Below are 25357 nucleotides of genomic sequence, written 5' to 3'. Positions count from 1 at the left end.
AGAACTGACACTTACAGGCTGCAGATTATATCTCCTAATTAGGCTGGAAAAAGTCCAAGATAATTTTCCTGAAAAATTCTAACATCTCAGATAAACTGAGGTAGCTCTTGATTCTACCAAAATGCAGAGAGACCAAATGATAATCTTCCAAAGTGCTCACAGCCTTCTTTTACTGGAGTGTGGAGATTTAACTTCAACCAGACTTATGCAATATTTTCCAGACTGGATTATATTAAGCATTAGGTCTTGACTGATTGCCAGAGCAGCACTTCCAAACGATTTTTGCACAAGAATTCAACTGCAGAAGAATCAATGGTAACCATACACTGCTAGAGATATCCTTCCCATGTGGCTGTACTGCACTTTCCAAACCATCTGCAGCAAACCACAGAAATACAAGCTAAACTGATGATGCTCAGAAAGTCCAGAATGTTGCTCCTTCTAGACAGTTTATAGCAAAGAACAAGAGAGATTTTAAACATTCTGTCATTAGATTGTTGATTTTAGTTGGTGGCAAGTGAAACTCTATTTAAAGCACTATGACAAGATCATTTATCAGACCTCTAAAAATAATGCAAAAGGAAATTCCAAATAGGTTTTCCTATTTTTTTCCTTTTGTTCCACTGACAATTTATGCACTGAAGTTATTAATTTCTATATTTTCTATAGTCTTTAGAATTGTTTTGAAATGAACTTTAAACATTCAAGTGGCAAGAAGAAAGTATAGAAACCCTCTATAAAAAAACAAACCCCAGAAAAAAGCAGTATAGCACTGTTTATAAGGGATATAAGTTAAGAGTCTTTGGTTGCTTTAACATTTGAAGCCATATTAGCAGAAGGAAAGTAATGATAAAACTCAAGTTTCATAAATAATAGGAGTGAATATCTGGATTCAAATGTACCAGAAAGTAGTTTGCCCACAATGCTGTATTCAAATTCAAATTTTTTTTATATTTAAATCTTAAAAATACACAGATAACTTTAGACATATAGTAGTAAAAACTTACATTTTATTGATACGTATTTTAATTATTATAAATAACTTATGACAGTAACAACTATAATGGCTCCAGCATGTTTGGCAGCTCTCTCAAATATCATGATGCCATTCCACTACCTGATTTCACAAAATCAGTTTCTACTCAAGATAAGAGAACACACTGGCTGAATTTACTACAGAATTGTAGACTTAAGAGTTCTGAGTCTCACACAAGCTTTCAGGGACCCAGGTTCTTTTCTGGTAGTAGAACCAAACTTCCTGGTTTCAGGTCTTAAAAGCAGGATTTTCAAAACTCATAAAGCGACTCAAAAAGTATGTTGGGTATAAAATTCCTTTTTAAATTTAGCTTTCTGGTAAGAATAACTGAACCTAACCCAAGAGACAGAATCTCTCTAAAATTTCAATACTTTCAGAAAAATATCCACAAGAAATTTCTGTTGAAGTCTAGAATTCTTTCTAAAAAAGAAAAAAAAAAAAAAACCTCATAGAAAATATCATTCTAGAGAGCAAGTAAGGAATGTATAGATGTGTCAGTGTCTAGGGGACATTCTGTTAGCACAGGCAGTGTCTCTTTAATTTTTTTAAAGAGTTTGAGAAAGATTAGTATTAATTCTTTTTAAAATATTTAGAAGCATTCTCCAGTGAAGTTATCTGGTCCAAGACTTCTCCTTGTTGGGGAGGATTTTGATTACTAATTATATCTCCTTACTAGTATAGATTTATTCAGATTTTTAAATTTATAATTCAGTATGTCAATAAAAATTTATCTATTTCCTCTAGGTTATTCAATTTGTTGGTATATAAAGGTCTATAATCTGTCTTATGATCCTTACTATTTTTATGGCATAAGTTGTAACATCTCCTCTTTCATTTCTGGTATTTATTATTTGAATATTCTGTTTTTGTCAGTCTAGCTAAGGGGTTGTCAATTTTGTTGATCTTTAAAAAAACCAAACCTTTTTTCTGTTGCTTTTCTATTCTCTAGTTTATCTCTATTATAATCTTTATTTTTTTCATTCTTTCTGGATCCTTGGGTTTAGTACATTCTTTTACTAGCTCCTTGAGGTATAAAGTTAGATTACTGATTTGAGGTATCTCTTCTTTTTCAACAAAGGCATTTATCAGTATATACATCCCTGTTAGTACTGCTTTTCCTGCATCTTATAATTTTTGGTATACTATGTTTTTGTTTTCATTTGTTTCAAGATGTTCTCCAATTTCCCTTGTGATGTCTTCTCTGATGTATTAATTGAACAATTCATTGTTCAAGAGTATATTGTATAATTTGCACATATTTGTGAATTTCCCAATTTTCCTATTATTGATTTTTAGTTTTGTACTGTTATGGTTAGAAAAGATATTTGGTAAGATTTCAATCTTAAATTTGTTAGAACTTGTTTTGTGGCCTGATATATGATCTATCCTGGAGAATTTCTGTGTGTGCTTGAGAAGAATGTTCATTCTGCTATTATAAAATGTTCTAAATATAACTATGAGGTCCTATTCATCTTTGATGTTTTTCAAATCCTGTTTCTTTATTGACCTTTGGACAGGTTGATCTACACATTACTGAAAATGGGGCATTGAAATTTCCTATTATTATTCCTGTGCTACTTTCTAGTTTTCCCTTCAATCAATTTTTGCTTCATATATTTTGGTGCTCTACTGTTAGGTGCATATATATTTAAAAATGTTTTATCTTCTGAGAGAACTGATCCCCTCTAGCAGTATATAATGTCCTTCTTTGTTTCTTGAAACAGTTTTTGACTTTGTCTAATAAAAGTATGGCCACCCCTGCTCTCTCGTGGCTACCATTTGCATGGAATATCTTTTTTCACCCTTTTACTTTCAGCTTTTATATATATCCTTACATCTAAAATGAGTTTCCTATAGACAGAATATAGTTGGCCTTATTTTTTTAGCCATTTAGTCACTCTATGTTTTTTGATTGGAGAATTTAATGCATTTAGATTTAAAGTAATTACAGTAAGTCCCCCTACATATGAACTTTCAAGTTGTGAATATTTGAAGATATGAATGTGCGTTCACATGTTTAATCACGTTAGTTCACATGCCTGGCATAAACTGTCACATTCATGTGTCCTTTACAAGAGGTTGTTCTTTTGCGTACTTTGCTGTAGAGTGCTATTGTTGTGCAACACGAGGAGCTTACTAATGAAGACCAGATGGAACTGGAGGACCAGAGAAAGGAAGAAGAGAGACAAAATGAAGAAATAACTGAAGAACCAAAGAGATTCATGGCACAAAATGGCAAGGGGATTGTCTTTATTTGAGGAGGCACTGTTGGCTTTTGAGGCACAGGACCCAAATGTAGAATGGAACATGATGGCTATAGCAGTCGATCAGAAAGCAGCCCAGTGTATTCTATGTTATTCTGTGTCATCTGGGATGAGAAAAAAAGAGCTGCTACCTAGACATCATTGGATCATTTTTTTCAACAGGGTAGATAGAATTGAACCCAGCAAGGAACCAGAAGCTGTGCCATCAGTGTCTGGCATGAGTGAAATGGCAGCTTGCCCTCCATTTCCTCCTGCTGATGATCTTTTACCTCTACCATCTCCCAGCCTCCTCTCCCTCATCCAGTCAGTAACTCTTCTCGCCTGTTTACTCAATGCCAGCCCCTGTATACCAGCTATTGTACTGTACTACTGGACTTTTCAAGGTACTCTACTATAAGATTAAAAATGTTTCCTTTATATTTTGTGTTTGTTTTTTATGTATTACTTGTATGAAACATATTATAAACCTATTATAGTGTTAGTTGGCTAACTTGGCTAACTCTCTTGGCCATAGAACAAACTGGATTTATGAACACACTCTCAGAACAGAACTCATTCACAAGTAGGGGACTTACTGTACTAGTAGAGAAGGACGTACTAGGTCATTTCACCATTTTCTGTCTGTCTTGTGGTTATTCTGTCCTCCTTCTTCCACTTGCTGCCTTCCTTTGTATAGTTGAAAAAAAATTTTTGGTAGACACAGAATAACATAGAATACACTGGGCTGCATTCTGATCGACTGCTATAGCCATCATGTTCCATTTTACATTTGGGTCCTGTGCCTCAAAAGCTAATAGTGCCTCCTCAAATAAAGAAAATCCCCTTGCCATTTTGTGTCATGAATCTCTTTGGTTCTTCAGCTATTTCTTCATTTTGTCTTCGATTCCCTTCTCATTTTCCTTTATGCAACTTCTATAGGTATTCTCTGTGTTGTTACCATGGGGATAACATTAACTATCTTACGGTTACAGCAGTTTATTTTTTTATTGTTTTAACTTTTCTTAAATTGGGATATAGCTGATGTATAGTATCATATAAGTTTCAGGTGTACACGATTTTTAAAAGTTATACTCCATTTATAGTTATTATAAAATATTGGCTACATTCCCTGTGTTGTATAATATATCCTTACAGCTTTTTAAAATTTTATTTTTAAATAGAGGATAACTGTTTTACAATGTTGGGTTGGTTTCTGTCATACAACAGTGTGAATCCACCATAAGTATACACATATCCTCTAGCTCATGAACCTCCCTCCCACCCCATCCTACCCCTCTAAGTTGTAGCTCATTTATTTTATACATAATAGCTGCTGCTGCTAAATCGCTTTAGTCGTGTCTGACTCTGTGCAACCCCATAGACAGCAGCCCACCAGGCTCCCCCGTCCTTGGGATTCTCCAGGCAAGGACACTGGAGTGGGCTGCCATTTCCTTCTCCAATGCATGAAAGTGAAAAGTGAAAGTGAAGTCGCTCAGTTGTGTCCGACTCTTAGCGACCTCATGGACTGCAGCCTACCAGGCTCCTCTGTCCATGGGATTTTCCAGGCAAGAGTACTGCAGTGGGATGCCATTGCCTTCTCCGATACATAACAGCTAGTACCTCTTAATCCCTACCCTTAGCTTGCCTCTCCCCATCTTCCTTCTCCTCACTAGTAACTACTAGTTTGTTCTCTATATCCGTGAGTCTGTTTCCTTTTTGTTATACCTACTAGTTTGTCTTATTATTTTTCCACATATAAGTGACATCATACAAGTATTTGTATTTCTCTGTCTGACTTATTTCACTTAGCACAATACCCTCCAGGTCCATTCATATTGTTGTAAGTGGCAAAACTTTGCTCTTTTTTTGTGGCTGAGTAGTATTACAGTGTGTGTGTGTGTGTGTGTGTGTGTGTGTGTGTATACACACTATTTTAAACTGAAAACTTCAGTTGTAGGAAAAAAAAATGTTTACTTCTTTGTATCTCCTCACTGTGCTTTATGTTTTTGATGTCATAAGTTACTTCTTGCAATATTTTTTATCCATTAACATGGTTTTACAGTTATCATTTTTTAATGATTTTTATATTTTAAGTTTAATTATGTACCACTATTACAGTATTACATGATTTTGTATTTGTTTATATATTTACTTTACCAGAGAATTTTATATGTTGGGATGCTCTGTGTTGCTGTCTAGAGTTCTTTTGTTTTCAACTTGAAAAACTCCCTTTAACAATTCTTATAGGAAGTTTAGTGGTGATGAACTCCTTCAGCTTTTGTTCATCTGGGAAGGTCTTAATTTCTCCTTCATGCCAAGGACAGTTGGCAGAATATAATCATCTCAGTTGGTAGGTTTTTACTTTTAGCACCTTGAATATATCATCCCACTCCCTTCTGGACTTAATGTTTCTACAAAATAATGTACTAATAAACCTTATGTGAGTTTCCTTGAATGTGATGAGTTGTTTTTTCTTGCTGTTGTCAATATTCTCTTTCTTTGGCTTTTTTGCCCCTCCAACCTCCTGTCTTTGACTTTTGACAGTTTGATTACAACATTTCTCGGATGGGCCTTTTCAGTTCATCCTAGGTTAAGGTCTTTAATTCGGACGTCCAATTCCTTCCTCAGATTTGACAAGCTCCTTGCTTTTTCCTTTCTTCTTCTGGCAATCTCACAATGTGTATAACTGGTCCACTTCATGGTGTCCCGTTAGTTCTTAGGCTTAACTTTTCTGTGTTCATTTTTATTTACATTTTCCTAATTTAATAATTTCAAAAAACATGTCTTCCGGTAGCTTGATCAAGTCTAACTGTTGAACCATTTTAGTGAATTTCTCAATTCAATCACTGTATTCTTCAGCTGTAGAATATCTGTTTGGTTGTTCTTCAATAGCTTCTGTTCTCTTTGCTGACAGTCCCATTTTGTTCATGCATCATTTTTTGGATTTTGTTTAGTTGTTTATCTGTATTCTATTGCAGTGTGTTGAAGATATTTTAGAACGATCATTTTGAATAATCAGCTAACTTGTAGACTTCCATTTCTTTAAGGTAGGTTTGCAGAGATTCCTTTTATTCCTCTGATTGGGCCATGTTTTCCTGTTTCTTCATGTGCCTTATTATTTTTTTGTTGTGCTTTTTGAATTTGAGGAGTCTCCTCTCCTGGTCTTTATGGACTGGTTCTGTACAGGGCAAGATTTTTAACCAATCTGTCTAGGGAACCTGGGGGGCCTTCAAACATTTTCTGGGGCTGCATCTTCTCTATGTCTGTGCACATAATTTCCCAATTAGAGAGCGCTGACAGTTTCTTTTTCAAGGGTTTCTTATCTCTTTCTCCCTCTAGTGTTCATCTGTGGTACCACAGGCTCTCTGATGATGGGACAAGCCACGAAACTCTTTTGTTCTCTGCAGCCCCTCAGGCATCCAAGGAATGCTCCTTCACTTACTGCCTCAAGTCAGGGGACACAGAAACTCATCTCCAAGGTAACCCCCTTAAAAGCTGAAACACTGTATGTACGTTCTACTCTTCTCCCTAGCCCCCACCCTAAAAGAGAATTTGTGAGCGGGGTACTTCGTCCTAACCTGAGCCAGCCTCTGTCTGTGCACGGCCAGTTCTCTGTTGCTACAAGAAGCAGCTGAGCACTGCTTAACTCTCCTTGGTCTCCAGCCATTAAAAGTAGGCTGATTTCCTGTTAGTGGTCAGTTAGGAAAGACAGATGGCAGTTCCTCAGGTAGTCCCCCAGAAGTTAGAATACTGGACACATTCCATTCTTTCTTTCCTAAGGGAGAAGCTTCAAGCTAGATTTTTCCTTCCAATCCCCCCAAGCCTGAAAAGTTTAGCAGAGGGGCTACTGTGGTTGATGTGAAATGGCTTTCTTACATGTTTCAATATGGCTATGGTTGGTTTTGAGCTTGCCAGGGGTACTTCATAATTGATTTCTGAATTTCTTATAAAGGCTCTTTGGATCATACACTACTATTAAGTTAGTGCTTCTGTGGGGGAACAAGACTAGTGCTTCCTATTCTGCTATCTTGCTGGCATCACTCCTTAAGAATTTTTTAAATGTTTGTTATTTATTCAGTTTTCTTCCTTCAGTAATGACCCGCTTATATATCTTGTCCATTTCCATACTAGAGTGGTTGTCTTATGATTGATTTGCAGAAGGCATTTCTATAGTTTGCACACTAATCCTTTGTTTTATAAACTGCAAATATCTTCTAAATCTGGTTGTTCTTTTCTATTCATTTAATAGCTTTCTGTTATTGCTTTTATTTATTCTCACTGAATTTTAAGAAATCATCAACTTTACCTATGATGGGAGTTTGGTGTAGGGTGTAAATACACATTGCATCCTACTGACTTTTTAAATCCCCTTCAGTAATTTTTAATTCTATTACTTCAAAGATCCATTATTCAACATTCACCTCAGGGCTAAATCAAAGTCTTTACCTGATGTATAAATGATGATAAGTGCTTTCCACACACCCTATGGGCACTTCATCTTATTTTTTAAGGTGTACTTTACCACAAAATGTACCTGTTTGAAATGTAGAATTCAAAAGATTTTTATCAAATTATTGACTTGGATAACCACCATCATCATCATCCACTTTTAGGACACTTCCATCACCTCAAGATCTTTTGTGCTCATCTGCAGGAAATCCCTCTACCTACCTCTGGTACCAGGCAACAAATAATCTATTTTCTGTCTCTGTAGCATGATTTATCTATTCTGGACATTCTACAAATATGGAACCATACAGTATGTAGCCTTTCATGACTGGCTTAAGCATAATGCTTTGTTTTTAATAATTTAAATTATTTATTTATGGCCGCACTGGGTTTTCACTGATGCATGCGGGCTTTCTCTAGTTGCGGATAGCAGGGGCTACTCTTCATTGCGGGCCCCAAGGCACACAGATTTCAGCAGTTGTGGCACACAGGCTTAGTTGCTCCAAAGCATGTGGAATCTTCCTGGACCAGGGATGGAACCCATGTCCTCTGCATTGGCAGGCGGACTCTTATCCACTGCACCACCTGGGAAGTCCAAGCATGTTTTTAATGTTAACACATACTGTAACATGAATCAGAAGACTGTTCCTGTTTCACAGAGGAATAGCATTCTATTGTATGGACAAAGCATATTTTATCCATCCATTAGTTGAGAGATATTTGGGTTCCTTCTGCTTTTGGTCTATTATGAATAATGCCAGTATGAACATTCACATACAAGCGTTTGTGTGCTTATTAGCCATTTGTATATGTATATATATTTTCAGTGACATACATTCCCATCTTTTACCAATTTTTTTTCCATTTATTTTTATTAGTTGGAGGCTAATTACTTTACAATATTGTAGTGGTTTTTGTCATACATTGACATGAATCAGCCATGGATTTACATGTATTCCCCATCCCGATCCCCCCTCCCACCTCCCTCTCCACCCGATTCCTCTGGGTCTTCCCAGTGCACCAGACCCGAGCACTTGTCTCATGCATCCAGCCTGGGCTGGTGATCTGTTTCACCCTAGATAATATACATGTTTCAATACTGTTCTCTCGAAACATCCCGCCCTCGCCTTCTCCCACAGAGTCCAAACTTCTGTTCTGTACATCTGTGTCTCTTTTCTGTTTTGCATATAGGGTTATCGTTACCATCTTTCTAAATTCCATTGTATGCGTTAGTATACTGTATTGGTCTTTATCTTTCTGGCTTACTTCACTCTGTATAATGGGCTCCAGTTTCATCCATCTCATTAGAACTGATTCAAATGAATTCTTTCTAATGGCTGAGTAATATTCCATTGTGTATATGTACCATAGCTTCCTTATTCATTCATCTGCTGATGGGCATCTAGGTTGCTTCCATGTCCTGGCTATTATAAACAGTGCTGCGATGAACATTGGGGTGCACGTGTCTCTTTCAGATCTGGTTTCCTCAGTGTATATGCGCAGAAGTGGGATTGCTGGGTCATATGGCAGTTCTAGTTCCAGTTTTTTAAGAAATCTCCACACTGTTCTCCATAGTGGCTGTACTAGTTTGCATTCCCACCAACAGTGTAAGAGGGTTCCCTTTTCTCCACACCCTCTCCAGCACTTATTACTTGTAGACTTCTGGATAGCAGCCACCCTGACTGGCGCTTTTACCAATTTTTTAACTGAGTTATCTGTCTTCCTATTACTGACTTCTTCATATATTCTGGGTATGAGCTCTTTATCAGACGCATGATTTGAAAATACTTTCTCAGAATCTATGGCTTGTCTTTTCATTTTTTTAAACAATGGTAACAGATAATTTTTAATTTATTTTTGTATTTACTTGAAGATGGTCCTCTGGATTGTTTCTGTTTTTGAACTACTACAAATAAAGCAGCTATGAATATTTATATAGAAATATTTGTGAATACCTACATTTTTCTTTGTCATTACTTAATACTTGAGTGGAACTGTTGGGTTCAATGGTAAGTGTATGTTTAACTTTATACTAAACCACCACACTGTTTACCAAAGTAGTTATAGTAATTGCTAGGCCTTTATGGAAATTCTATGCTTAACCTTCTGAGGAACTGCCATACTGTTTTCCTCTAGGGCTTTACCACTTATGTTCTCATCAGCATTGTGTAAGGGTTCTACTTTCTCCACATCCTTGCCAAAATGTTGTTTTCCATTCTGTTTGTTGTTTTTTAAATTATAGCCATTCTACTTAGGTGTGTTGAAGTATCCCACTGTGACTTTAATTTGCATTTCCGTAATAATTAGTAATTTTAAGCCTTGTTTTATATGCTTATTGGACAGTTATACATCTTTGGAGAAATGCCTAATAAAGTCTCTTACCCATTTTTGAATTGAGTTTTTGTTGTTGATTTTAGAAGTTTTTTCTATAGTCAGGATATTAATCCTTTATCAGATATATTATTCCCAACTGAATGATATATCTCACTTACCAGGTGTTGTATTAATTGTAATGATATCCAGCTTATCTACTTCTGCTTTGTTTCTTATGGCTTCAGTGTCGTATTCAAAAAAATCCCTGACAAATCTAATGTCATGAAGATTTTCTCCAGTGTTTTCATCTAAGAGTTTTATATTTTACTTTAAGGGGTTAAATACAAAGGGTTCCTAAAGGCTGAGGGCAAACACCATTTCAGACAGAGCTTTAATTGTCAACAGCTTTATAAAAAAAAGTCACAAATTTCTTTAGTCCCAGATTCTCCTAATGATTTGTTAAAAATAAAAATGCTCACCAACAAAAACAACTTTGAATTCTTTCATTTAGTGAAGAAATATTTTGTAATGTGATTAATTGTATTTTAATTTGTCTGAATCTATTTGATTTGTTTAGTCTAGATTTTGGTATATTATGTTTCTTAAAATAGGTTATTTGTGCACACCAAATATCTGCTGCCCTGTAAATAATTTTGCTTCTGTAACTGTGTGTGTGAATGATACAGCCTCACACTAGCCATGCATTCTTTCTTTTGCGTTGTATACTGCATATGTGGGTATCATTTTACTCAATTGGTACCCAAAAGACATTGTTTGATCTACTTAACGACCTGAGAGTTGAGAGAACAGTGATTAGAAAAAGAAAATTTGTAAAAATTGCCAATTTGCCATGAATCCCCCTGAAAATAAGCTCTCTACATAGAATATAACCATAATTATGAACTTGCATTTCCTAAGAATTATAAAACTTTTCTTTCATAACCAAACTGATACATTTTGAAACTTGAGAAGGGGGATGTTTAGTTTAACACCTACCGTCTTTGACTGTTAAATCCATTAAGATGATTCTCCCGGAGTTCAGACACTAATGATAAAACCATCTGTAAAACAAAATCAGTTGCAGGTTAACTCACGCTGCAAACAGGATTACATCAGTTCTCTTTTTCCTGGTGTGAGTGATATTTCCGTTGAGATTCCCCACTCTCTTCCCCCAACAATCCTCCCCTTGCTTTACTTTTTCAAAATAAAAAGAAAGCAGTGCCAAATCACATTTACTAATAATCTGGATTTTATGTTTAATGTCTGTTACTCTGTATTCCTAAATATTTAAGCAAATGAATACTAGACAAGTCATTAATTTCCCCCAAATTAAAACCAAACCTATTAAAAACAAAACCATGTTAGAGTTAGTTTACTTTTTTCTTTCTTAACTTATTAATTTTTAAAAATGCTGTTAATGTATACAGCTTCCAAAAGACTAGACCAGTATTCAAACATTAAAAATCTCAAACATTTTTTAGAAGAGCTGTGCTAAGACCATAAATTGTTCCTTGAATTTGGCTAAAATTTAAGGCAGAAGAAATCACAGCTTTAATACTAAGATGTAAATATATAGAAGGTTGTTATTTATTGAATATTTTGCCTTAACATAAAATTCCCACCAGGTTATTTTTAAATATGAAATTTGTCCAACAGTAAAAGACTGTGTTTATATTGGTTAAGGAAGTCTCTTCTCCCAGAAATCTTTGAGAGAATAAATGAGATGTGTTAAGGGACAGAGAGGTTGGTTGATTTAGAATAACCTCTCCTGGTTTCCTTCTTCTTCTCATAATCTCTCATCTCACATTTTTTCCTTACATGGCCATAAGTCCACCCAAGGTAAGAAGAGATAAACACAGAAAAGTTAAACATCTCTCCTGGAGGAGTGAAATATTTCCATTTACCTTTTTTGCAGATGGTACATTAAGCAATGAAAATTTCAATAGTAATAAATTAAAAATACTCACATTTTTAAGTAAACCAGGATAGTAGTCTGTAGGTGCATACCCAAGAACTTGATTAAAAAGATCAACTTCTTTTATATCAAATCTGAATGTGGAAACTATATGAGATAACAACCTCTAAAAAACATAAACAGAAAGAGATAAAGGTCTTAAAAGTGAAATAAGTGCCTATTAAATATAATGCCAAGAAGCTGGGTCATTTGTAAATGGGGTGGTCTCAATGAAATGAATAATCTTAATTTTTCCAAATACCCAGTTCACTTTGATTCAGATATAAAGAGGAAATGAGTCAGTGATAAAATTATTACATTAAGTAAATTAAAAAAACATTAATAGTGAAATATGTGTAACTAATGAACAAGGCTTTAACTACACTAAAAATGTGATCTTTACTGTTTTTAAACTCAGTAAAACATTCTTATCAGAGTAGAGATGATTACTTAATACCTGACAAGGAACACATCACAAATCACTAGGGAAAGGAAAGATTATGCAATAAATGGTACTAGGAAAACTACTTGAAAAAAATTATATTCTCACCTTATGTTACTTATCAAAATATACTTGAATTTACTATAAATTAAAGAGATCAATGTAAAACTGGGATAAAATAATAAGCAAGAAGAAAATACAAGTACTTTTCACATGTCTGAATGGGGAAGAACTTTATAAACTCAAAGTCAAGGGAGCAAATCAACAGTTGTTCTAAACTACAACAAAACAGCTCCCCCTCAAAAAAAAACACCCTGTGTGTTTCCCAGTGAATATGCACAAACTAAGAATATTAACAACAAATGATACTGCATATGTAATCAAATTTGGACTTCCCAGGTGGCACTAGTGGTAAAGAACCCACCTGCCAACACAGGAGATGTGAGAGACATGGGTTCAATCCCTGGGTGAGGAAGATTCCCTGGAGGAGAGCATGTCAACCCACTCCAGTATTCTTGCCTGGAGAATCCCATGGACAGAGTAGCCTAGCAGGCTACAGCATCGGACATGACTGAAGCAACTATACACACTAATACAGAATCAAATTTAGTGTTCAGTTCGGTTCAGTTCAGTCACTCAGTCATGTCCGAATCTTTGCAACCCCATGAACCGCAGCACACCAGGCCTCCCTGTCCATCACCAACTCCCGGAGTCCACCCAAACCCATGTCCATTGAGTCGGTGATGCCATCCAACCATCTCATCCTCTGTCGTCCCCTTCTCCTCCTGCCCTCAATCTTTCCCAGCAACAGGGTCTTTTCCAATGAGTCAGCTCTTCGCATCAGGTGGCCAAAGTATTGGAGTTTCAGGTTCGACATCAGTCCTTTCAATGAATATTCAGGACTGATCTCCTTTAGGATGGACTGGTTGGATCTCTTTGCAGTCCAAGGGACTCTCAAGAGTCTTCCCCAACACCACAGTTCAAAAGCATCAATTCTTCGGTGCTCAGCTTTCTTTATAGTCCAACTCTCACATCCATACGTGACTACTGGAAAAACCATAGCCTTGGCTAGACGGACCTTACAAAATACCATATGAAAATATTAAGAGCATAAAAAAGGCATAGGAACAGATAATTCCTAAGACAAAACACTAATGCCCAAGAAACACATGGATAAATGTTTAGCCTCATAATCAAAAAAGGGACATTTATACATCAACAAACCATTTTCCACTAAAGGAATTAAAGTTTTTACAGACATGAATACCTAAGGCTAATCTGGGTTCTCTGAAATAGGTGTTCTGTGTGAGCTATTGGAAAAATTCAAATGGAACCACACATCAGTGCTACTGTGAATCAGACAAAGGCACCCACAGAGGGTGAGTGAGTATAACACAGCCCATAACCCACCCCTAAGCTTGGACTGGCAGGGCTACGTTTGCCTAGACATCTGTAACATGTAGACATGTTATAAGTGGTAACATTCAGGCATCTTATAGGTTGGTTACTTTATAGAAAACAACTTGAGAATGTATATTAAAAGTTTTAAAAGCATTCATGACTTTTAATGTATCTGGCATACATTTAAGGAAATAAATCCAAATATGACAATGTGGATTATGTGCAAAGATGTTCACCACAGTGTTATTTCTCATAGCAAAAAAATGTCTAACAGGAGGGAATTATTAATCTGTGATACCCTCAATACTGTGGCTCACTGTAAGCCATTAAATGCTTATAAAGAACTTATGACAGCATTTTAAATGGTTATAATATTAAATGAAGAAAGGAAGATGCAAAATTGTATATGTAGAAATGAACTCATCAATATAAAAACAATCCAGACATAGGAATAAAAAAAAAATAATGAAAGAAAATATCACCAAACGTTAAGTCTCTGGGATGGTGCTATTATGGGTTTATTATTTTTCTTCTTTCTGCTTCACCAGTTAACACAAGGGCACATATCACTAACTCATCATGTCAATTCTATCACAAACTATTTTACATATTCAAAAAGATACAAAATAACACAACAACTCCTCCACCATGGAACTTAATAAAGCATCAGAAACACCAAGGAAGGCCTCTGTGCCACCTCTCTTCCCCATCCCAGTTCCTCCCTGGGGAAACTCAACCCTAGGCTGGAGCGCACCCTTTAATGTGGATCATGGTACTTTCTTCCTGTGAGCTCTGACTTGCTCCGTTTCCTCAAAACAGAACTCCAGGCAGTAAGTTCATCTGTATCATTTCTTTTTAGATTACATATTAGGGATATCAAACAGTATTTCTCCTTCTCTGACTTACTTCACTCAGTATGACACGCTCTAGGTCCGTCCATGTTGCTGCAAATGAACTTACTTACAAAACGGAAACAGACTCACAGACTTAGGAGAGTGAATTTATAGTTGTCGGGGGAAAGGGATAGTCTGGGAGTCTGGGATGAACATGTACATACTGCATGTATGGATACAATGGATCACCAACAAGGACCTACTGTATAGCACAGGGAACTCTGCTCAATGTCACGTGGCAGCCTGGATGGGAGGGGGGTTTGGGGGAGAATGGATACATGAATATGTATGGCTGAGTCCCTTTGCTGTTTACCTGAAACTATTACAACATTGTTAATTGGCTATACCCCAATACAAGATAAAAAGTTCAAAGAAGAAAAAAAGAACTCCAGACAACACTACTAAGTAAATATAGGTTGAAACCTGCTGAGAGCTCAGCTGGTAAAGAACCCGCCTGTAACGCGGGAGACCTGGGTTCGATCCCTGGGTTGGGAAGATCCCCTGGAAAAGGGAAAGGATACCCACTCCAGTATTCTGGCCTGGAGAATTCCATGGACTGTATAGGTTATGGGGTCACAAAGAGTCGGACATGACTGAGCGACTTCCTCTCTCTGCTGTTCCTATCTGAAAGCCAACCTATTGTTTTCAAATTAAAAGAGTTCATAGCAAGCTAACAAAGTAACTTTGAAATACTACTACTTAATAGAAGATATTAATGATTAAAAAAAGAGACGCAGCCACATGCATAATATGACGCACAAAAAAATGAAACCACTGCGGAGGGAGAAAAAGAGGAAATTTACAGAGTTAAAGTGAACTTGTTAATAAGGCATAAGACAATGAATAGGTTCCTTCTAGAGTGAAGAAAAGTCTGGATGGAAGCTACTTGCCAAATATTGGCCGTTTTTTCCTTTCAGTTCAAAGCCATCCTTTATAAATATAGCAAGCAAACAGGAGCGGACAACAGCCCCAGGAGAATTCACCTCCCAGTTATTTTCAAACACTAAATGCATTCTGGGTGAGATCAAGCAGTTGTGGTTAGGTTGGCAGAGCCAGGGGAGGTAAATTACAGTCAATGTACTGTTCTTGGAAGGGAGGTGTTTACCGGTGGAGTCTTAGTTAACCACAGCAGGGGGCACACACAGTGCCTTCAGCAGGTGGGGCCTGACTCCCTGTGGGGAGTGCAGTGTAGGTGTTCTGGCGAAGGAAAAGTCCAGCCAGGCTTGGCTAACCATATGCGGCACCCATGTGGAGGTGCCCACACCAGACCAGGCAGGGGGAGAGGGAAACTCGGCTGCAAAAGGCTCAGAATCAGGAGCAGGCTGTGTTTCTCACACAGGAGATCAGTTTGATGCTAGATGGAGGGAGAACAGCACTGGAAGTGCTTAACTTTCTGTTACCAGACTGCGGCATTCTATTTAGCAAACATTTAAAGCATTTATATGCTGCGAGCTGTCCTAACAATTTACAGAGAGCAACTCATTTAATCCCCACAGCCTATGGAGTAAGTGCTATTACTGAATGTGTTACCGATGAGGAAACTGAGACACATTGAAAGAAACATGCCCAAGACTGGTTATCTACTTTAAGGTAAAACCTTATGAGGAATCTCCCTGTATGGGTTCTCCTTGAAGCAACTGGAATAGTTAAACAATGCAAATCTGTTTGGATTCCCTGGTGGCTCAGTGGTAAAGAATCCACCTGCCAATGCAGGAGAGATGCAGGAGATGTGGATTTGATCCCTGGGTCCGGAAGATCCCCTAGAGGAGGAAATGACAACATACTCCAGTATTCTTGCCTGGAAAAATCCCATGGACAGAGGAAACTGGAGGGTTACAGTCCATGGGGACACAAAAGAGTCAGACATGACTTAGTGAACTAAACAACAACATTCAGCTTGGTGGTAGTTTAGTCCCTTAGTGGGGTCCGACTCTCTGACACCATGAACTGTAGCCTGCCAGGCTCCTCTGTCCATGCAATTTCCCAGGCAAGAATACTGGAGCGGGTTGCCATTTCCCAGGAATCGAACTTGAGTCTCCAGCATTGCAGGTGGATTCTCTACTGACTGAGTCACCAGGGAAGTCAACATTCAGCTTAAGACTCCCAATAACTCTTAGGGTGAAGCTCAAACCTCTCCCTAAAAGATGAAACCTTGCCCCACTGGTTTTGCAGCCCCTGTCTGGGGCTGATTTTGCCTCCTTAGCTTGTTTGGGGACCTGAAGGCTCTTTGGTCCCTTAAGGCTTTGGTATGTTCTAGTCCCTCTGACAGGAGGGCTCTTCTAGCCCAATTGCCTGCTTAAGTGTTTCTTCTTGAGGGTTTCTAGCAATGATAACAAACAAAGTCTTTTTGAGTGCTTACAATATATAAAGCACTGGGCTATGTTCTCTAAGTATGGCATCTCACTTAAAATCCCATAAATTCAGTTTTTAACAAAACTCAAATAAGCAAAGTTTCAATTAAGCCTAAGGTCATGGCACCCTGTCCTATCACTTCATGGCAAATAGACAGGGAAACAATGGAAACAGTGACAGACCTTATTTTCTTGGGCTCCAAAATCACTGCAGACAGTGACTGCAGCCATGAAATTAAAAGACGCTTACTCCTTGGAAGAAAAGCTGTGACCAACCTAGACAGCATATTAAAAAGCAGAGACATCACTTTGCTGACAAAGGTCCATATAGTCAAAACTATGATTTTTCCAGTATTCATGTACGGCTGTGAAAGTTGGACCATAAAGAAAGCTGAGCACCAAAGAATTGATGCTTTTGAACTGTGGAGTTGGAAAAGACTCTTGAGAGTCCCTTGGACTGCAAGGAGATTCAACCAGTCCGTCCTAAAGGAAATCAGTCCTGAATATTCATTGGAAGGACTGATGTTAAAGCTGAAACTCCAATATTTTGGCCACCTGATGGGAAGAGCGACTCATTTGAAAAGATCCTGATGCTGGGAAAGATTGAGGGCAGGAGGAGAAGGCAATGACAGAGGATGAGATGGTTGGATGCCATCACCGACTCAATACACATGAGTTTGAGTAAGGTCTGGGAGATGGTGAAGGACAAAGAAGCCTGGTGTGCTTCGAGGTCCCTAAGAATTGGACAGGACTGAGCAACTGAATAAGAAACTGGTGGCTACCATCATAATTCACATGGTTGACTCTTAAAAAGTAAAGCACGAAGTACTACAGACCCAGTTGGGATAGAAAGTAACATAGTGCATACACAATAGAAGAAAACCAGTTTCAAGGCAGCAACAGTTAAGGGTCAGCTAAGACTGCGGGTCTTAAGGAAAACTATGTAAAGGCTTTCCCCTTTAATCCCAGCTGCCCAGAGGGACTTACATGCTGGGTGTTGGACCAGTGCATGGAGGCTAGCTCCCCAAAACTGCATGAGTTTACTCTGGTGACTGAGCCAATGAAAGTTTAAAAAAATTCTAGGACATTCAATATTCAGAGGGTGCAATCAGGTACTGTAAATAATTACCAAGCAGTGTTTAAAACAGCCATAAACAGTTCCCTAGATAGTATTCACAACAACTGCATTATACAAGCTGACTGTAACACGGTCTTGGAAACACAAAAATCACTTAATTGGCAGATCTGTCCTGGCCTAAATTCCCAAAATGATATGGCTAGAAACTGATCTTTTAAAAATTAATTGCTATAAAGATTAGATTCCCCCACTACCTCCTGCTTTTTTTTTTTTTTTTTAATAATAAGAAAAACAACCCTATACTCAGTGTTGGCAAGGATATGGTGAGAGGGGTACTCCTCTGCTGTTGGGAGCAGAAATTTGTAAAGCTTTCCTGGGAAGTCACTTGATGATACGTAACCAAAGCATTAAAATTCATATCCCTCTACCCTCTATCCCTCTATATTCTTGATTTCCAAGAATATATCGTAAGGAAAAATTCAGGTTCATGGCAGTATTACTTTTTACAGTGAAAAACTAGAAGCAACCAAAGTACCCAACAGCACTGTACTGGTTGAAATGCATTATGGTTTATCCAACAGCATGAATCACACTGTAAAAAAGACATTTAATGACATAGAAAAGACACCGTGACATTAATTTTTAAAGCAAGATGTAAAAACTGTATATTAAATGTGGTGCTAATTTTATATGCAAAAAAATATTACGAAGAAACATGATAGTTATTACCATAACATTACTTCAGGGAGTGATTTAAAATTTCTTCTTTATACTACCTGTATTTCCAAAGTTTCTACACTTACCACATCATACTTTTTATCATTAACTTATGTCTGTTTTTTGTCTTTTTCTTTCTCATAATTCCCTAATGGAAATTGCTATGAAGGGACAGTAGAGTTTTATTCTTGGATGAAACAAGCCTAAGTCCCAGAAACTGCATACTGTGGCCTGACTATGTTTCCATAACTTATAAAAAGACACCTGAAACTTTGGACCTCCAAATTTCTCTTTTAAAGTAAACTTAAAAAATTGATAAGCACTTCTCATTGCTAAGAACAATTTTTCTTACTGCCACCTAGTGGTAAGTATTCTAAAGCCAAAACCATATGATTCCGTAGGCATTGGCCCTTGGACAAAAATTAATTCCTATAGTCACACAAGTAATTGACTCATTTTAAAATGCTGAAAAAACTTAGAAATCTTCTACTCCAACCGCTTATTTTACTGATAGGAACTGGGCTCCTAAATACACAAATCATTATCAATAAAAACATGTGCATGTAGATTGAATATTTTTTTTGGAAAAAAATGCCAATTTGAAAGGCATAAAGAAAAAGTGCAAATACATCATCCTGACTAGTGATCTAAAATCCTTCATAAGTGGAAAGTATAGGAACCAACACAACTGTGCATAAAACATTTAAAGTCCATTTTTGATCCATGTAGGAGTTTGAAGGACTCTGCTAATGTTTGAAAAGCCATTTAAAAATACTCATAACCATGAAAGTGAACTTTCAAGGAGAAAAGTAAATAAATCAGAGGGAAAATCCATTTCCCTTGTTTTCAGGTGTTCCTTCTTGTTCTAGCCTCATTGTATCTGCTCCATCTTGTAACAGGCAGCACGTTCACAGGCGGGTTAGGAAAGTTGGAGCAGTGAGGCTGTGGTTTGGCGCAGGGTATGGGTGTGGAAGAAGGGCTGTGGTTTTTGCTCAGGCAAAGGGTTAGCAGAGCCAAATTGTGGTCAATATTCTTGAACTGAGACAGAGCACATATTTTATACTTCTCCAAACAATTTCTTCATTTGATCATTTAAGTCTTTTAGAATTTCCACCACTTTGGTCTTTACTACACCTATCTCTTTATACATAATACAGATAAAAACTTTTGTACACAAGGATGCCTTATTCATTTATTCATTCTCCCAACATATATTCAAGCCACTCTACTGGGTCTACTGTGATAGGAAGCCCACTACAGTCTGACGAAGGGAGACAGAGATGGAAATACCCATAATACAAGACAGAATGCAGTAAGTGCTATAATGAGGAGGTAAGACAATCACTGTGGGAACAGAGGAAGTGATGATTAATTCCAACTGTAGGGTTTCAGAGTGCTCCCTGAGATGATGACTTTTGAGCTGATTCTGACAGCTGGGGAAGGAGGTATAGGAAAGAAAGAAAGAGACGGTGTACAGTGTTGGCTGGGATAGACAGAGAAAAATGGCTAGAGGGATTAGAAACAGCAGTGGAAAGGGGGCCATGGTGTGTGGGCAAAGACACGGGAAATGCTTCTGTCACCTCGACTGCTTTAATACTTCACTGGACTCCTAAGCACAGCGTCCCCTATGGGGCCTCAGAATATCAGGTCAAACTTGCTTCTCCCAATCTTTCCCTTTGATCCCTGTGATTTGGTAACATCAGACTCTCTGCTGGTCATCAAACTCACCCAGCCTTTTCCCACTGCCATATCATTCCTTTCCCCTGAGAAACCCAACAACCCTCACCCATCTCTAGCTGCCAAAATTATACCTAACTTTCAAAATCTATCTTTCCCCAAGATTCTTGTTCCAGTTTGCAGTACTATGAGACAGTATTCCCCTGAAATCTCCATGGTATCCTATTTGTATTTTTCTCACAATGCCTTCCAAGTTCTGCCTTGCACTGTAGTTATATTTCCTCATTCTACTCATTAGTAAGACAGTGAAAAGGACTGTCTTAACTAAGCTTTATATTCTTTAGAGCAACTGTTAACTCGCTCTTGGCATTTCACATACTAGGTGTGCAATAAACCCTAGGTGAATTAAAACTCAACAGAATGAACTGTTTATTTACATTCAGTGAAAAATAAAATTACTACAGGATTCCTTTGTGACCTCATTACATTACAAAATGAGCAATTTTCCTTTTCACAATTTCCCAAGTTTCAGTCCATGAAATACCCACAGATTACTGGAACAAAACGTGACATTGCCATGTACTTTTACTTCAAAGAATTTTGCTTAATTTGGTAACACTGGAATCTGGCACACTAATGTGGATATAACTTCACTGAATAATGCACTGTTCTGGGACTTCCCTGGTGGTCCAGTGGTTAAGTCTCTGTGCTTCTCCTGCAGGGAGTACAGGTTCAATTCCTGGTCAGGGAACCAGGATCATGCATACTGCATGGCATGGGTCAAAAAAAAAAAAAAAAGACTACTGATTTGGGACCTTAAATATTTTCACAATATCCAACTGCTTTAAAAAAAATACACTGCTTTGTTGCTACTCAGCCTGTGGCAACCTATAAGAACGCCACAGTACTAACAGCACCCAGAAGGAACAAGAGAAGCAGTGAGCAGCGAGGACCATCTTCTCTGAAAGAAGCACCGGAAAATTACAAAACAGCCTCAAATATACTTAAATTAAAATTATACATTAAAAAATCTTTTCCCCCTGCAAGCTCAAATAAGAAAACAAAGCTTTTGTTAGTTTGATCCGATTTATTCAATTATTTTTGGCTCCAAAATTTAATCTTCAAGGTACGAGATAACAAGAAGACTCTTGAGAGTCCCCTGGACTGCAAGGAGATCAAACCAGTCAATCCTAAAGGAAATCAGTCCTGAATATTCATTGGAGGGACTGATGCTGAAGCTGAAACTCCAATACTTTGGCCACCTGATGTGAGGAACTGACTCATTTGAAAAGACCCTGATGCTGGGGAAGATTGAAGGCAGGAGAAGGGGACGACAGAGGATGAGATGGTTGGATGGCGTCACCGACTCAAAGAACATGAGTTTGAGCAAGCTCCGGGATTTAGTGATAGACAAGCAAGCCTGGTGTGCTGCAGTCCATGGGGTCAGACATGACTGAGAGACTGAACTCAACAAGATAACATCCTTAATCTTCTCTTTTCTCAAGTTTGCACAGAAGCATCTGTTGTATTCTAGCCAGCAGAAACAGGGCCATTTTGAATAGTTGGCAGGTCCTTTCACCATATAAAATACCTGTGTTCAAACACTGAATTAGTCACTTCCTTTTTTATGTTCCCATGACATTTTATGTAAACATCTAATAAAACATTTATATTATTATCCTGAAATTGTTTGTTTACATAAGTGATGTTAAAATTCCCAATAAATCACTGGTAAGTGATCTATATTTTTCTAAATTAGATAGCATAGTGAAAATCATCTACTTTTCTTAATAATACAATCTTAAATTATCATTTCTCCCTGCCAACAAAGACATTCTAGAAACTAAACCAACATGTAAGCATCAACTAAATATATTACTTCACTAAAAAAAAAAGTTGCCCTCTATAAAGTACTAAAATGGATAAGTGTTATAAAACTTAAAAAAAAAAAACATGTACTAAGGACCGACATAAATGGAGAGAGATTCGGGTTGTAGCAAGAAAAATTCAGTGTCATGAAGATGTCAATTCCCTGTCTTGCAGACTCAATATAGTACCATCAACAACCCTAAATATGATTTTTGTGGTAGAACTTCAGAAGCTTTTCTAAAATTTACATAGAAAAGCAAGTAGCCAGGCACAACACATAAGAGAAAGAAGAAACTTATAGAAGTAAACATATAGCGTGATTCCATTTCTATGAGGTTTAAAAACACACACACTAAGCAAGCTGTTGACCAGGGGTACATAGACAAGTGGCAGAGCAACATATTCTTCAAACTTCCGGACGCAGGTTCTGAGACAAAGTGGAATAAATCAAATGAAATATTTCACCACCATCACAATAGTTATTCTGCGCCTGTTAGAATGAAAAACCCATAATTCTGAAACTTCTCAAGAAGGAAATATTATTATGATGTAGTTTGACTTCTAACTCTTCTAAAATCTGAAATCCTTCTTAATATCTGAAATAACAAGGAAGATTGTTTTCATTATAAGAGATATAATGCAAATCCATTGCTGATGATAAAACTAAAAAAAATCAAGATGAAAATTGCTTGGAAACTTCTTTAGGAGTCTGTTAAACATTTTAAGCTTCCATGTATTGATTATTTCTATAATATAAATTACAGATTAAAAGACTGTTCAATATGCAACTGGTACAACTAATAATAGAATTATCTATAACTAAAATGGAGAAGAAATGAGTCCTCAATTAAAGTATAGGTTTATTTCTAATGCATTCTTCCTAAAAATCAGACATGACTAAATTAGTTTAAAATTATTTTGAGGGAAAAAACCCTCACTGTTTTCATTACAAATATTTGTGATAATGTATTCTTCAGCAAAGGCATAGTAATGGATGGTTAAACTTTTTATGGAATTAAAACAGGCTAAGCTTAGGACTTACACATTATTACCTTCAAACACAAAATGGCAGTCCAAATAAATTAACTGAAACAATGCCAAAGAAAACAATGACTAATTTCCAACCTAGAATATAACAGCTTGTTTCCAACAGGTAATGGTCTTGCTTATTAGTCTTATTAGAGCATCACAGATTCAAACTAATAGATCTGCAATTATAAGAGTTACTTTCATTTTAATTAAATGACTGTTAAATAACTTCCAATTTTACAAAGTCTATATCTACTTAAGTATAAGTGGACAAAGTTTAATTGAGTGAACAACTTACTACTGAAGAAAAACTAACCATACATGAAGAACTAACTACATGAAGAAAACGTGTTGAGAAACACTTTTCTCTATTACATGGTTGGGAAGCAAAATTCAGTAAGTAGTTAGTCACTGATTATTTTGCCTCCTTCATAAACCACACTCTCAGATCTCTAAAAGTTCAAACATGATTTCAAACCAGGGAAGAAGCCAGAGTATAACAGAGTCATTAACATAAATTTCGGAGACTAATCCCTTATTGGTCACATCATTTGCAGATGTTTTCTCCCAGCCTATAGGTTGTATTAGACTATATTAATGAATTTTTTGTATGATTTAAGAAATATTGAAAAAGAAAGAAAAAAGATCATGGGGCTTTCAAGTTAAACAGACTTTGATTTGAGTCCTAGGTACATGACCTTGGGGTAATTTGTTTTTTAATTTGACCATGTTTAGGTCTGCTCAGCTCCTTCTTCTATAAAATGTAGATTATAAAATTGACACTATAGGTTTGCTATAAAATTGTTAGGCATACACGTGGGAAGTAGCTAGCATGATATGTGAGTTCACAGCATATCCTTCATCATGGCTGCTGTTACATTTTGTCTCATCTGGGTAAAAACGGAACGTTTTCCTGGGTTCTGAGTACATTTAACCTTCTCTCTCTTCACTATTACAGTCAGGTTTGGCCTCCTGCTCTCTTCTCATCATAAACGCCTGCTCTTGCATACACTTACCTAACAGTGAGGGTAGCGTCTCAAGGTTTGCCACAATCAAATAAGAAAAGTATGAAGAGGACCAGGAAGAGCCATACATGAAAACTGGTTGCCTCCCTCAGTGTTTCTTCTGGTGTGATGTGTAAACGCCTTGATCTGAATCATCTTTTTTTTTCTTACTACCATGCAGAGAGTCCACTAAACCAAAACCCGAGGCTGAAGACCCCTAGGATCTGCTTGCTCTTCCATCAGGACCACCACCCATCACACTGCGCTGTGACCTGAGCGCCTGATCAGCCCAGACACTGGGTGTTTGAACACGATGTATACTCGTCTTCCATGCACTGTGGAGAAAATGAGGAGAACAGAGAGAGGCCCAGGTCACCCCATTGCCTCCCTACCTCTGCTGGAGCTACTCCTTCCTCTGACACAAAAACCTACGATGACAGCAGTCCAGACAAGCCTTAGACTACCCTGTGGAGCAAGATCGCTTGAGGAGAATGAACTTGTGGTTACCAGAGTGTAAGAATCGGGGGAGGGATAGAACGGGAGTTTGGGATTGACATGTACACACTGCTGTATTTAAAATAGATAACCAAAAAGCATATTGTTAAATAATAATAAATTTTCAGATAAAGAGGAAAAAAAAAAACCAAACAAGTATTTTTAATTTCCCCAAATTAGAGACACAAGCTCCTCTTTCTCTCCCTAAGGTCCACTTTTCAGGGATCCCAGAAAGGCACCCATGTGTTACTGAGGCCATGGCTTCTGAATGTGTAAAAGGTGTATTTTTCATGCAGTCCTTTCCATAAAAAACTAACATTGGCTCTTGCCCCTGCCTCCTACCAAACCCCCTACCCGTTCCCATGCTGTTTTTGCTTTTGGGCAGAGGACACAGTTAGGAGGAACC

At 37.3% G+C, this 25357-nt stretch overlaps 1 protein-coding gene across 6 annotated transcripts in view; it reads right to left on the bottom strand.

Annotated features, from left to right (window-relative positions):
- The window catches only part of FANCC (FA complementation group C), a 303623-nt gene that overhangs the window by 87119 nt on the left and 191147 nt on the right, over nt 1-25357 (bottom strand). For all 6 annotated transcript variants that reach the window (XM_043927161.1, XM_043927163.1, XM_043927164.1 and 3 more), the window contains 2 exons: nt 12009-12122; nt 11038-11102 (listed from right to left, as the gene is read on the bottom strand). In XM_043927161.1, coding sequence (XP_043783096.1) covers nt 11038-11102; nt 12009-12122 — 179 coding nt within the window. The remainder of the gene's footprint in view (nt 1-11037; nt 11103-12008; nt 12123-25357) is intronic.

The sequence above is a fragment of the Cervus elaphus genome, chromosome 16, assembly GCF_910594005.1.
Source record: "Cervus elaphus chromosome 16, mCerEla1.1, whole genome shotgun sequence".
In the NCBI taxonomy this organism is placed as follows: domain Eukaryota; kingdom Metazoa; phylum Chordata; class Mammalia; order Artiodactyla; family Cervidae; genus Cervus; species Cervus elaphus.
This window is presented reverse-complemented; position numbering and strand designations above follow the sequence as displayed.